General features: G+C 40.3%; 1 protein-coding gene across 1 annotated transcript in view; it reads right to left on the reverse strand.

The window, feature by feature from the left end:
* The window catches only part of LOC140647234 (uncharacterized), a gene marked incomplete at its 5' end in the record, with an annotated part of 149,875 nt that overhangs the window by 107,249 nt on the left and 29,103 nt on the right, over positions 1-13,523 (reverse strand). The window contains one exon of the mRNA XM_072851597.1: positions 2,033-2,272. Coding sequence (XP_072707698.1) covers positions 2,033-2,272 — 240 coding nt within the window. The remainder of the gene's footprint in view (positions 1-2,032; positions 2,273-13,523) is intronic.

The raw sequence follows: 13,523 nt of genomic DNA on the forward strand, positions 1-13,523 counted from the left end.
CTTGTATTTTCCCCCCTGTAATATATCCCAGGGCAGTAGTGCTGTATATAAGATTGTGTTCAAACCCAGATGCTCATCTGGAGCTCACCACTAAGACCTCACTACTTACGCTAAGTTTTGCAGTAGATGCTAACCCTCTGAAGCCCAAAATTTGCCTCATGTCAGCACAGATCCTAAGGGTTTCTTTTGAAACATACCTTAAGGTTATGCGCCAATACCAAGGTGAAAGAACAGAAAGGTAGAATCATCCAGGGTACAACAACGACATCTTCAAAATGAGCTGGGAGTGGAGGTTCTCTAAAATTGTGACATTAAGCTTTTGCTGTCTGTTATATAGTAAAGAAGACAGCGAATCACCAGGTCATTTAATCCAGCTTCTCCTCCTGGTCCTGCATTTTAAGTGGACTTGCTGAGACCTGCACCCTGGTTCACTAGACTAAAAATGAAGTTTAGTGAAGATGCTAGTTAAATGTCCTCTGTGAGACTCAAAGAGGACTTTAAAGCAAACTCTGGAAAAATGGTAAAACTACCAAGCATTTCTCTCAGACCTTTGCATGAAGCATAATGGCCACCTCTAAGCAGTTACTGAGGTGTCCGCACAACCCAGTAGAGACTAACAGAAAGACAAGTATGTGGACTTTTCACACACTCCTCACAAATCTACGTCAGGAGTTCCTTTGCATTGAGGAGCAGCTGGACAAAAGACAGGTCAATCTGAACTAGCTCTTGCTTAGTACTGAGAACAGAAATATGCATTTTGGAACAGGGGACATTCCCCAGGTACCAGCAAAAGCAGCAGGCAAGACCCAGGAGAAACATGATGCTGAAAACAAAAGGCAGGGCATGCCGGAGTCGTTCAGTCGCACTGCCTGTAGCCTTCTCCTTTCAATGAAGCCTGAGAAGACAGTACTTCGTCTTCGAGGCAGTAAGCAGGATGCATGCGTCCTGCCTAGGGAGGAATCCCAGCTCAGTGATTTCTCTGACAGATACATGTATTTGTTTTAACATCATGTGACAGTCACATTCACAATTTCCCTCTCTATATGTGTGATTCTTTTCATACCAACAGTGGTATTTACAGACACTGTTCCATTATAGATGATAAACAATTAAAAAGCAGAAAATGCAACTTAGCAGCACTTTACGTATCACAAACCCAACAGCTGAAATGACTTATCCACAAGTAACTAAAAGCATCAGTGCCATACATAAAAGTTGCTTTATCTGAAAGCTCTTTGGGATAGGGACTCTCTGTTCTGTATCTACACAACACTTCGCCCAATGGAAGGGGAGGAGGAGGAAATCTACCATTCAGGTTATACTGCAAAATAAACAACTGAAAACGGAAAAAACTCTCCTCCTCATTCTATGAATGCCTCATAACACACAAAAACATCCACAGTGAGAGAGATGGGGGTTGCTTTTCAAACCGTAAAGAAGCTTTCACATGCCAGAGAGTTTATCTGAGACCAATGTTTCAACCAGCACTAGGCATTAGCTACAACAGTGAGCAACTGACACACAACAATCCTGCCATGCACAGCATGCTTAGGCAGGAAAATATGTGTGCCTCAGTCGCAAAAGACAGAATAGAGCCTCAAGTGTTTGGGCTGCTTCCAAAATAATCCAAATGCTGTTTTTTTGGCAAATGGGGGTCAATGGAGCTAAAAACTCACAGAAGGATTTGGGCATTCATGTGTTTATATACACCCACTTGTTCATTTATTATTCTAAAGCTACTTTACAGAAATCAAATTACATAGCTGACAAGCTGCATAGACAAGAGAGAATAAAAGTAAAATATAAAATTAGCTGACAACACTATATGATGTAGTGTATTTTTGGCAGTTTTAGAGTGAGTGATGAGGGTTAACCTAGGGGAAAAAAAATTGCACCTTCCTAAATTGCACCTTAAATTATTAAATAAATTATGAACATGATGGAATGCATTAAATATATAAGCCTGAAGGAGAAAGAGTGGATGTGTTTTAACTTTCAAAGCAAAGACAGCTTATTTAAGAAGGTTGCTTACTGTCTGTATACTTTGTCCGAAGTAGATTTCAGTGTTGTAGAAGTTTCCATCATGACTAACAGGCAGCGTTGTCCTGGCCCGAGGCTGCTCCTTCAGTTTGGGCCACTCCAGCAAGCCACCACCTAAGCGGCTGAGAACAGAAACTTTGAGGGTGTAGTGGCCTTTAGGGACCTTATCTTTGACTCCCCTCAGGCATTTGACATGAATTTCTATCTGCTGCGGTATCTTGGAGCAGTCAACCTAGGGAGAAGGCTCTGAGTTACTGACCTGGATTGAGCCGACTTTAACCATACAATTAGCAAGAACAAATTTCTTCAAGAAAATAACTACCGAAAAGCAGACAACATGCTTCTTGTTCAGCCTGCAATTACCTATTGCTAACCAACAATCTACAATTAGGGAGGCCAAGAGTCGTAGAGATGACAGATAAAAAAATAGTACAAATACTACTAATAAAATGTTCGGCATCCTTGGGGGAAGGTGGAGCTGTTGAAGTACGACACCAGAAGCTGTCAGTCTGCAATAATAAGGCAGAATTAACTGGAAAACAACACCTTCAAAAATATAGTATGCTTTGCAAGACAGGCACAATATGTGATGTGATGAGCAGGCTGCAGGCACAGAGTGAAAGACAGGGCAGGCCATGTTTTTCTCCTAATTATTAGCCTTGCCAAAGCTATTAGTGGTGTGTAATATGCAGACTATCCTTTCACCTTCTTATTATCATATAATCAGATTCTCTTAAAAATAGTAATGAAAGTGCAACACGTGTAGAGTTTAATAACAGATCCCTACAGGCACCTTTTTTCCAAGTCCAGACAAAAGGAAACATCTGCTGCTTGCTGTTGACAAGGTGTAGTCTGAGTTACAGAATGTTTAGGATGGAATAAATGCTGTGCTACGTATCAGAAATGTCTTTCTAGTGCTTTCCTTGTACACTCAGCTTATAGGGTGGAGGTTGGCAGAGGGGACAGACACAGCAGTAGGATCCTTACAAGTCTTGCCGTAAGGTGTAGGGTCCATGCCACTATGCCAGCGGATACTTCAGTGCTGCCCAAATGCAATCTGCTGGGTCAGGCACATAACAGGGAGTCCCAGTTTGGCTCCAGTGTTGACTTCAATGGATAAAATTGCTTCTGCAATAATTAATTATTTAGTGCTTCAAATCAGCAATGATTTTTTTTTTCCCCAAGGAATCAATTTCTTCCATTATTTTGAGAAAACACTAGTGCTAGGTCGTCTTCTTTTAATGCAATGTGATACAAGAACCCATGCCACGCTTCAGAATCAAATGGCTACCTTGACTACTAGGTTTAGTAGTCTCACATTTTAAGCCTACAGTAGCTAATAATCTCTTCTTTAATCCTGTCTTGGATTTATTTTGGAAGAGATGATAGCATATTTCCATATAGATAGAAAGCTTCTAGAATTAAATTAAGCAGTTAAATAAACAGTTGAATTTGCTAAACTTCTTTTGTTTCTCAACACAAACCATACTTAACAACTAATCTGAATGACAATTATTTTCAGCTTAATTAGAAAATCTTAATTAACAATGAAGATTTAACCTTAATATTTTTGGTTTCTGAATCATATATAAAAAAATTAACATTATGTGAATAAATAAGACAATCCTTTTAAACCTCAAGGCAGGATTACTGATGCAGGCAGACTTCGTTATTAAACACATTCTAAATTAAACGCCTCTATGAATTTTATACTGAAATATATTGTGATAGTTTTGCATGCCAAATGTGACATTTTGTATTTTAGATTCATCTTCTGTAGTAATTTTGGAAATGTCATACAAACAAAGATTTTGTCATTTACCAATGGAATTACTATGCATGGCCGGTTAGCCATCTCTTTTCTGGCTCTTCTGGTTGTTTCAAGTCAGCAAGCCATAAAAAATCTTTATCTCTCTGAAACACAGCAATTTGGAAGATAATCGAATAGTGACTGGGGGGCAGAAACGCCAGTCTGAGGAATTATACCACAATCTCTCTTGCATTTACAACCTTCCTCAAAGCGAGTGTCAGTCGAGTAGGAAAAGGAGATAGAAGATTCATCATATTTCAAGTCTGTCTCATTTGCATGGTGGCATAGCTGTCTCATCTCCTGCTGAAAGACTTTGCTTGGCCAGCGCTGACAAACTGTTTTGAAGAACTCTCGCCATGCCCAAATGATTCATCATTAATAGCTTTAGACATTCTCTTTAAGCATATGGTTACTTCTGCTGGAAAGCATATTTTGAAACCTGCTAAATTCTATCCTCTTAAACTATGAAAAGAAAAAAAAAGAAATAATAATGCAGTGCAATTGATCTAGTCATTTAGCTGTTCACATCAGGGAAAAGAGCACTCAAGGAGAACCTCACCTTCCCACAAGGTCCTGCTGCTCCATTTAATCCAGTAGTCACACCTGCAAGGTTACCAAAGCTGGCTACCATTTCTTCTTCACATTCATTCTCCTCTGCTTTCAACAGCTGACATCCCTCTCTGTAGCAGTGAGAAAGGGAACAGGGAAGAAGAACTGAAAAGAAATGAACTACCATGCAGATACGGAAAGCACTTGCCATTGGAAATACATTGAGGTTTGATGTTCTCCTTGAATATATCATAAGCCTTGCAGGGGACCCAGGAGAAACAAGTGTGCTAAGCAGACAAATGACTAGGCTTCAAAAAGCGGAATACAAAAAATGCAGTCACAGCCCCAGTAAAACAACCAATATTTGTCAGTCTGTGCCACAGGTAGACATAAGGAACCTAAAGTTTCACTGCCCATGTATGATCAGCTCTGTCTGGTGTTGGGGCTCAGGTTCTAGGTTAAGAATATTAAAGTAAGAAGTCATTGCTTCTGTCAACACTTTCAGGATCAATTGACAGCTTCAATAAACTGGAATAGGTTTTTGGAAACCACTGGTTCCTTGGGGATTGGGTTGCTTTAAACCACTGAAAAAAATCTCATTTTATATATATAAACCTTACCATTTAAAAAAAAAACATTTATGAATATATGTATAAATCTTACATCATTTATAAATCTTCTAAAAGATCTTATTTTATATATACCAAAAACTATATATAAAAGTTATATATCATATATACATATATATACACACACAAATTTTCAGCTGTATGTGAACCATTAAACCTTCCTTGGCATTCATATGTTAAATTCTTGTGTAGTTAAAGTAATTTTGGGGGTAATCATGTCAACTCAAAGATTTTTTGTTTTAAAGAGAGGTCCCTGTAGCAACACAGAATTCCAGCAAATAGCATAAGAACAGCCTTACACTGGATACCCCAGCACTGCCCTTAGTACACAGGATACACAAAAGGCACAGTACCCTATGGAGAAAGCCTTGTTCCTAGAGCACAGCAGGAGCAAATGCAAAACTAAGCCATTTACAATAAGCATTATAAAGCTGTATGCTTTGGAATCCCATCCCATCTTTCAACAGACACAGAACCGTGAGCAATTCCTCTGTCTCTGCTCAGCACCAGTATCTAAATAGAAATGGCCTGAAGTAAAAACATCTGTAGACGTTCTGCTGGCTTCAAAACGCTTCAGCTCTTGCTTCCACAACCTGCTTTAAAAGGCTGGGGAGGGTCGGTCAGCTGCGCCAGCACTGGTGATGCTCCAGCCACACTTGCAGGTGGAGCTGGGTCAGGTAGCAGAGCACAGAGAAAGACAGGGCAACTCTCAGGAGCTGGAGGCTGAGCAGGCTGCTCAGGGCCAAAGGCCAGCCCAGGTCAAGGGAGCTGCCTGCAATGTATTGAGAGGAGTCATACACCAAAGAGAAATCACTGCATCAGGTACAGTTGCAATTCAGGATTAGCTTGGGCATCTACAATGCAGGCAGTCAGAGGACAGACTCTCTTATGTTGCCAAGCCATGTATTCAGTTAAGTTTTTAGCCACAAAAGCAAATGCTAAAATTTGGTGTTCATTAAAAAAAAAAAAAGAAGAATCAAAACCAACATTTCCTTGGACTGCACTTCTGAAGCATTCCTTCAGTATTTTCAGACTTGCTTTTGGAAAATTCAATTCCAGTGTCTTAATTCCTTTTTCCTCCTTTGCATTCTAGGTGATAATGTGAGAAGCCTCCACATTTGTACAATTAACATGGTTCTTTGTCAAGAAAACTATTTACAGAGGCTCTGCAAATCATGTTAAACATCCCAGTCTGTCTCCAAGTTCCCGGCACATTACTACAAATCAGTTTCTACTCAGACCTTGCCTATGCTTTTTTTTTTTTTTTTTTAAGAAACATATCTACACATTTACAGCAGTAAAATTACCACTGGTGCATAGCTAAGCTGTTTTCCAGATTCCTCTACCAGTAGAACTGTGTCATGCAAATGCCCAGGCAATAGCTAAATCAGTTGGAAGGTCTGTGTAGATGCTAGTCCCAAAGACATACATGGGAATTTTGCCCAAGCCAGGACCGATGAGAACTAAGGACAAAATGTTAGTGCTAAGGACTGAATACAAGAAGCACAGGGTCAACCACCCTTGAGGTTTTATCCTTGAGCTGCAATCAAGTCAACTTGGGTCCAGTTGTCCTAAATGGAAGTAACAGAAGATGCTTCTTGAATGTCTCTAGCTAACTTGTAGAGCTGAAACATCTGAGAAGTTAACTTCTCTCCTCAAGAAGAATGGTCTGTTTGGAACTTTGTACTTATTTAGTTTCTCATGATGGAAATTATTTCACTTAATTTGGTTAGAGCTGCATTGACACAGGGGTTCATTAGGACAACCATTTGCTTGCAATTCAATTTAAAATTAAATACACTTTGTTGTTGATTTTATTACTTTTAAACTACTGTATCTATTGCCTTTATTAGCTGCTAATACACAATTATGAAGGTAAACAGTTTTCATTACTGAACATCAAACATTTAAATAACCGCATTTGATCTCTTTTCGGGTTGCATCATTTTTCTCCTTTCCCTCCTTTTGCTGGGTATTAGATTCAAGAGAATAATTTATTCAGTGAAGTTAGGCCTCTTTTGTGCTCACCAGCATGCTCATCAGCTGTCACAGCAGAACATAGCTTCCTTGGCTGTATCCATGAGGGTTATTTATTTCCTCCTTTCATTTATTTACAGGTAATTTGATGCATGTATTTATCTGAAGGTCACCTATAGCTTGATCACAAAAACATGGCTTCAATTCATATTTCCTTCACTCTCTAAGGGTAATTCAGAGGCAGGGATGAAGGGTGCTGGGAGAAGCCATTTGGTCACCTTTTGAAGTGCACTGTGTGTAGCACTTAAAAATTACAGCCCAAGCTGGGTAGCTGAAAATGGAGGTATCCAACACAGAGGCCTCTTTCAAAAGCACAGGCTTAATTTTTCTAGGCCTGAGGTCCTTTGTTTGGGAGAAGTTCCACTCGTTAATCTCTGTAAAGCACCATAAGACCTTTGGAAGGAAAGCACATTAGATAGAAGTACAAAGTAGCCCTTATCTGACATACCTTTGAAAGAGTTCATGAATCCTGGCTCGCAACTTTTGTTTCTTGTGGTGAGAGACTTCCTTGTGGTGCTGTGAGTCCCACATGCCAAAAAGAAAAAAAAAAGGAGGGGGGGGAGAAAAAAACTACATTTTGTTTCCGAATGGACAGAAAGAACATGGAAATAAAAGCCATAAATCTGCAATTTTTCCAAAGGTTTGCCTTAGGTCTTCTGGTTGAAGGTTTTCAGAAACAATTAGGAATTTCAGCCACCATTACTTTACTCCATTATTTTTTCCATAACTTTTTTCCATATATTTTTCCATATGTTTACTCTATTATTTCCAAGGGAAAATGAGCTCTAATCTTGTTTTAAAAGCTTGATTGTTACAATGTACATTTGTGCATGGTAGTACCCTACAGTCCTTATTTTTACTACATCTGACACAGTCACATAGATGCATACATATGTATATGCACGTATAAGCATGTTTGTACACTCACAACAAAAGATAACATGCAAAACAGTTAGTCATAGACTACCAGAGAGCCCACAACCTGCCCCACTTTAAATCTGCTCCAGATCTTGAGGCCTTGTATCACCACAGCAGTTTTTAAATGTTTGGTAGGAGGGACTGGCATTTTTGGATGTTGCAACGCATAAGAGGCTAACTTGCGTGAACAGTCCTCTCCCACCATGGTTCTGCAGTTCTCCAGCACAAAGCTGGAGGGCCTCAAGTTATTTTACTCTTGCATAACAAGCTGAAAAAATCAGTCCATCAAGAAGCCAGCATCCACATCTTTTTGGACTGTGTTCTCTGCACAAAACCTGAAAACAATAACCCTGCTGAAGGTTGTAGACTCAGGAAAACAAAATTATTTTTCCTGACCAACACTGTTCAGAGATCTCGCTGAATATTCAAGAGCATATCTTGTGCTTCCTACTGGTGTCCCTGAGATCATCATAAAATGTGCGTGCAACACTACCAATATACAAGGAGGCTTCCTACTCTATACCATATACTGTCATCTAAACAGTGTACAATTATATTCCCCTTCCACTCTCATCAAGCCTCAAAGCCAAAAAACATCTTGATAGGAAAACAATGTAATAGTCAATGGAGAAAATTCCTCATTGGAGGGTCCATATCTGGCTGTTGAAATCTCTCCTTTCTTCCAAATCTCTAGATTTTTTCACAAATATCTGTCTGTTTTCAAGGAAGCTTAGGAATCTCTGTTGAAGACTAAGGCATTGGTAAAATTATTTGCAAAGCATCCTGCTTATTTCCAAAATGAAAATTATCAGAGTATAAAAACAGAGTACAAAAAACATATTACAAAACTCTGCATGAGTAGCTTTTAATATAATTTGTTTAAACCCTGTAAAATTAAAGCAGAGACAACATGGTTGCCTTAAAATACAGTATGATTTGTTGGTAGTCCCAGCAGAGAACCTCGGATAGATGCAATAAATCCTCCAGGCCCTGGTCAAGCATCACACGTATACGATTACAAAGGTGACATGACCAAACTAGCTCAAAGTGAGACCTTCCAGCTCTCCACGTGGCAGCTGTGTCATGGGCAACGCTCCCTCCACCACTGCTCCTCGGTTAGCAGGAACCAAGCCCTCCTGCTCCTGGACAGCTTTGGGCTGAAGTTCACTAGGAGTCCCTGGAGCAGGGACCGGGACTCATTTCTCTCCCTCTCCCACAAACGCTGGCACTGATTTTCTTTCCCCAGCCCAGTGAATCACCACCTACGCCGCTTTCCCCAGGAAGGGCTGGGAGCTGGCTCCGGTCCCAGCTCTGTTCCAGCAGAGCTGGCAGCTTTCTGGTTAGGGCGATAGGACCCCCCTTGTGCCACTTCCAGCAGTCCGGTGGGGACTGCAGCCACCAGGGAACGTGCCAAGAGAAAGGGCAGGTTGTTCCTCCCTGGCTGCCCCATGGGGACATGCTCTCGCAGGTGTAGGGGACCGGTCCCAGCAGCAGCAAGGAAGGAGCAGGGATGTTCATCACCCCTGCGAGATGCAGGAGCCAGTCTGCCATGGGTGGGGCATTTGGGAGGGTGCCCAGAAACAGAACTCAAAATCTCTGACAAAGTTTAATGACAAAAACTACCAACTGAAAGACATCAGGCATTTCCAGGGTTTGGTGGCAGTTGGGAAGGAGTTTAAAGCTGGGCTGAAGCAGTTAAAGCTAAAGTTCAGAAGGCAGGAGGGGGGCTTGGTTCATAATTTGTCTCCTGGATCCAACTCTTGGTGATGTCTGGGATAGCAATTTTTCTGAGGTGGGCACTTAGATTAAGAAATAACACGAAACAGAAAACTCACTTCAGGTAAAATATCAAGTAACCATAATATTACAACACCATTCAGACATTACCAGTCCAGACTTACGCTGAGCCAGAAGTAGAGATATATATATATTTTTTAAATTGATTATATTACTAGACTCCCATAGCTATCCAATCCCCTTGTTTATCTTCCTAATCTTAATTAAATAATGAATATTCAAAAGAAAATATGAATCGCGGTTCTCTGTATGAACTGTACTGTTTTCCATCTCTCTGCCTCTGAAGTGGCAATGGGAATATGATTTAAAACTATTTCTTCTGGATCCTAGTAAAATATTTGTCACAGTGTGTCATGATAATTTTTAAAAAGCTCTATCATCTACCTAATAAATTTGTTAAGTTTATTCAAATCTTATTGAACAGGAAAAGCGCAATGAGTCATGGTTAATATTTCTTTACCTACACTAAGAAATAAAATATATCAAAAATTCAATGCTTAGGGTCCTATTCAGAAAACCTCTATGAGTCTGTAATACATCTTCTACATGATTAAAAAAAACAGGAAACTTGCTTTAAAATGAATTATTCACCACCTTGAATAAATTTCCATCTTTCCTATTTGCAAAACCCCAAAGTCAGTTATGTAAATTTTAACCTACACTAATTACCTCAGGGGTGTGCAAGCTAAGGAAAGTAGATGCAGTAGAAAAAAAATCTCAGACATTTCCATCACCAGGAAGCAATTTAATAGAGGAAAAAATGTGTAAGTTTTCAAAAACAGAGCAGCCCATATAATTTTTTCTAAATGTGGAATAATCATTGCTGCAATATCCCTTGAATCAGAGATTTACTGGAATAAACCCAAGTACTTTTTCTCAATGGCATATACCATCGCACACATAGCTAAGCGCTTGTTTCTCATCATGACACCGGCATTGTCTAGACTGTAAAAATGACCCATTGTTGACAACGGGCGTTCCCAACAAGAAAGCATGAAATGTGGTTTAGCTTCAAGTCAATATAGACATTGAGGGCCCCTTCAGAAAAAAAGTTACTAAAATCTGGGAACCACTGGATATCCTTCAGAGCTCGTCTGGGATATACTGGAGAAAGCAGCATGTCTTTTGAAGGCAGATACCAGGCGCTTCTCTAGCTGTGAGCCAACTCCTTCACACATCTTTCTCAGTTTCTTCATCGGCTGTCTTGAGGTCTAATTACACAAATGGCCTGTCTACTGATTTCAGAGAGCATGATCAAGACCAGTGTTTGAAAAAGGTCTTTCAGTCTGGGCTCAGCCTAGAGACACACAATGGTAAGTATTGTTTCTACTGCAGGCAAAAACAAGAACCTGACTCAATGCTATTAATCAGTGCTGACTGGCTATTTTCACTGTGAAACTACTTCACAAATGGTACGACTTGATTCCTATAGTAATTTTCAATTTGGAAAAAATTAAACAAAACCTCACCCAAACACATCCTTTCCTCTTAGGAGAAAGCCCACAAAAAATCAGCAAAGCTTTGAAGCAAAGCGGAATTGGTTGTCTATTGTTTAGTAAAAATGGAGCATTTAGGAAAAGTATTTACCCTCCCCTTTTTGGTCAGACCTAGCACTGGTATTATAACCTTCTGGTGAGGTACTCACCCCATTGCGATTTGAAACAGCCGGTTGAGCCCTAGCCCTGATGAAATTGTACTCCCTGAGAGGAGTGCTGTGGGGGTCCACCTTCCACAAGTCCTCCTCACCAGGTCAGGGCACAGCAGAGGTAGCATGGAGACACCACCAGCAGGGTCTCCAGCAGCCTCCCACTGCCCACAGGGATCCCACATGCAGAGGATCCCAGTGCTTCCCCTTCGTTCCACTCCTTGAGAAATCACATTGGTACATCACAGTGCAGGTAGTGCTGTCTTTCCAGCCATAAACAAACACCCAATAAAAGCTTTTACCTAGGATTTCCATCTCTGCATCCCAAAATGTTTTCTAGTGATGGAAATCCTGTCCACTCCATTTTTACAGATGGGAGAAGTGAGATGCCAGTGAGAAGTGACTTGCCTGAGCTCACCGGGCAAAGTGTCAGCAGGATTAGAAACAAAACCCATGTCTCTAGTCCCACCAGTGCCACCTAGTCCACCTCCTTCACACTCTGGCTGCTGTGTGGAGATTCACTCCCAGTGACTTTCAACATCTAGAGCACTGTATACCACAAAACAAGTAAAAAATGAAGAACCATTTGAGATGAAGAAAAAAAAATATTGCAAGAAAGTTAACATTCCTTTCAGGCAAAGTGAGATTTGGAGAGGCTTATCCTCTCCACGTTAACTACAGAGAGATCACAGGGAAGTGAGGCATGGGGATGAGTGCCCTTCATTCAAAGCAAAGAGTCTGGTAGCTCAATAATGCCTGCTCTGAAAATTGCACTGCCCCTTGCATGTTGGAATTTGGGTGACCTTGTCTCGGAGATGGCCACAAACCAGGAGGTAAAGTTGTGTCAAAATCCTGGACACATGGTAGAATTATTCACGGTGCACCCTGCCAAAAATGTGCCACAAACTCTCAGACATGTTTTTAAAAGGGAAAGAGAAAGAGCAACAAAGCAACCCCCCCACGACTTTCCTTCCAAATAGAAAATTAAACCAATTTACTGTTCATGAGCACAAAATTAAAAACTCAGACAATGGAGCCATTTGTAACAGCTAGGAAAAAAAAGAACTCATACTCTCTTTTAAAATTGATACTGCAGAACACAAAGTGAGATTTACTTTAGTCATGCTACAGCCTTATTACACTGACTAATACAGATACATTTAGTGACAACATTATAGGCTGATCATTTTGATAAATTTGTAAAGCATTGCATTATCTCTACGATGTAGTGAAGACTGAGCTACCAACCAACATGGGAAGGCAGTATCCTGCTACCAAGGTGGACACTTTTATAAGAAGTATATATTAAAGACACTAATTTTGAACAGTTATGGAAACTAGATATAGCTGTAAAGTAGGTGTGAAAAGCAAGCTCCTGAACTTCCTCAAAATTCAGAGATATTTTCATTCAGGATTTTGATCCAAGATGATAGTACTATCAAATTAAAGAACTTGAATCACCTTTCTTAAGATGCACTGAGGAAACTCTGGAGGGATGTCTGTTGCAGAGCTTCTGCAAAACAAAGATTTTGCCTCTTCAGCCTCAAAACAGAGGACTCACCTTTCTCGTTTCTGTCTTGCTGTTCACAGAGAGACCGCCTGTATTTTCTTCAGAACCACCAGGTACTCCTTCAGATGCTTCTTATTTCACAGTTGAGAAGATGTAGCTTCAAGGTCATAAAGCTCTGATGTCCTCATCAAAATCTACAGGCTGTTGTAAGTTTATGCAAGGCGATTTATCAGAGTTACTGACAACCATAGCCGAGCACTGAAAATATACAACGCGGAAATGGCATTTGCCATTGATGATGAGACTTCAAGCAGAAATGGCCAGACTGTCAAAGCTCCACAAGTTCAGATGTCTCCAGATTAGCCCAGAAATCACCAGCTACTAAGAAGCTTCAGGTAATTTAAGCCTAAATAACAAGATATAATAGAAGATGCTAACAAGATATAATGGAAGATGCTAACCACACTTTATTAGGGAACACATTCCCTCCGATATAAACTCACGTAGCACAAGCAATGCCAGTGGAAACCAAGTGAACTATGCCAATCTATGGATCTAAAATGAATAGTTTACATTAAAAACAAAAAA

The sequence above is a fragment of the Ciconia boyciana genome, chromosome 2, assembly GCF_034638445.1.
Source record: "Ciconia boyciana chromosome 2, ASM3463844v1, whole genome shotgun sequence".
Taxonomy (NCBI): Eukaryota; Metazoa; Chordata; class Aves; order Ciconiiformes; family Ciconiidae; genus Ciconia; species Ciconia boyciana.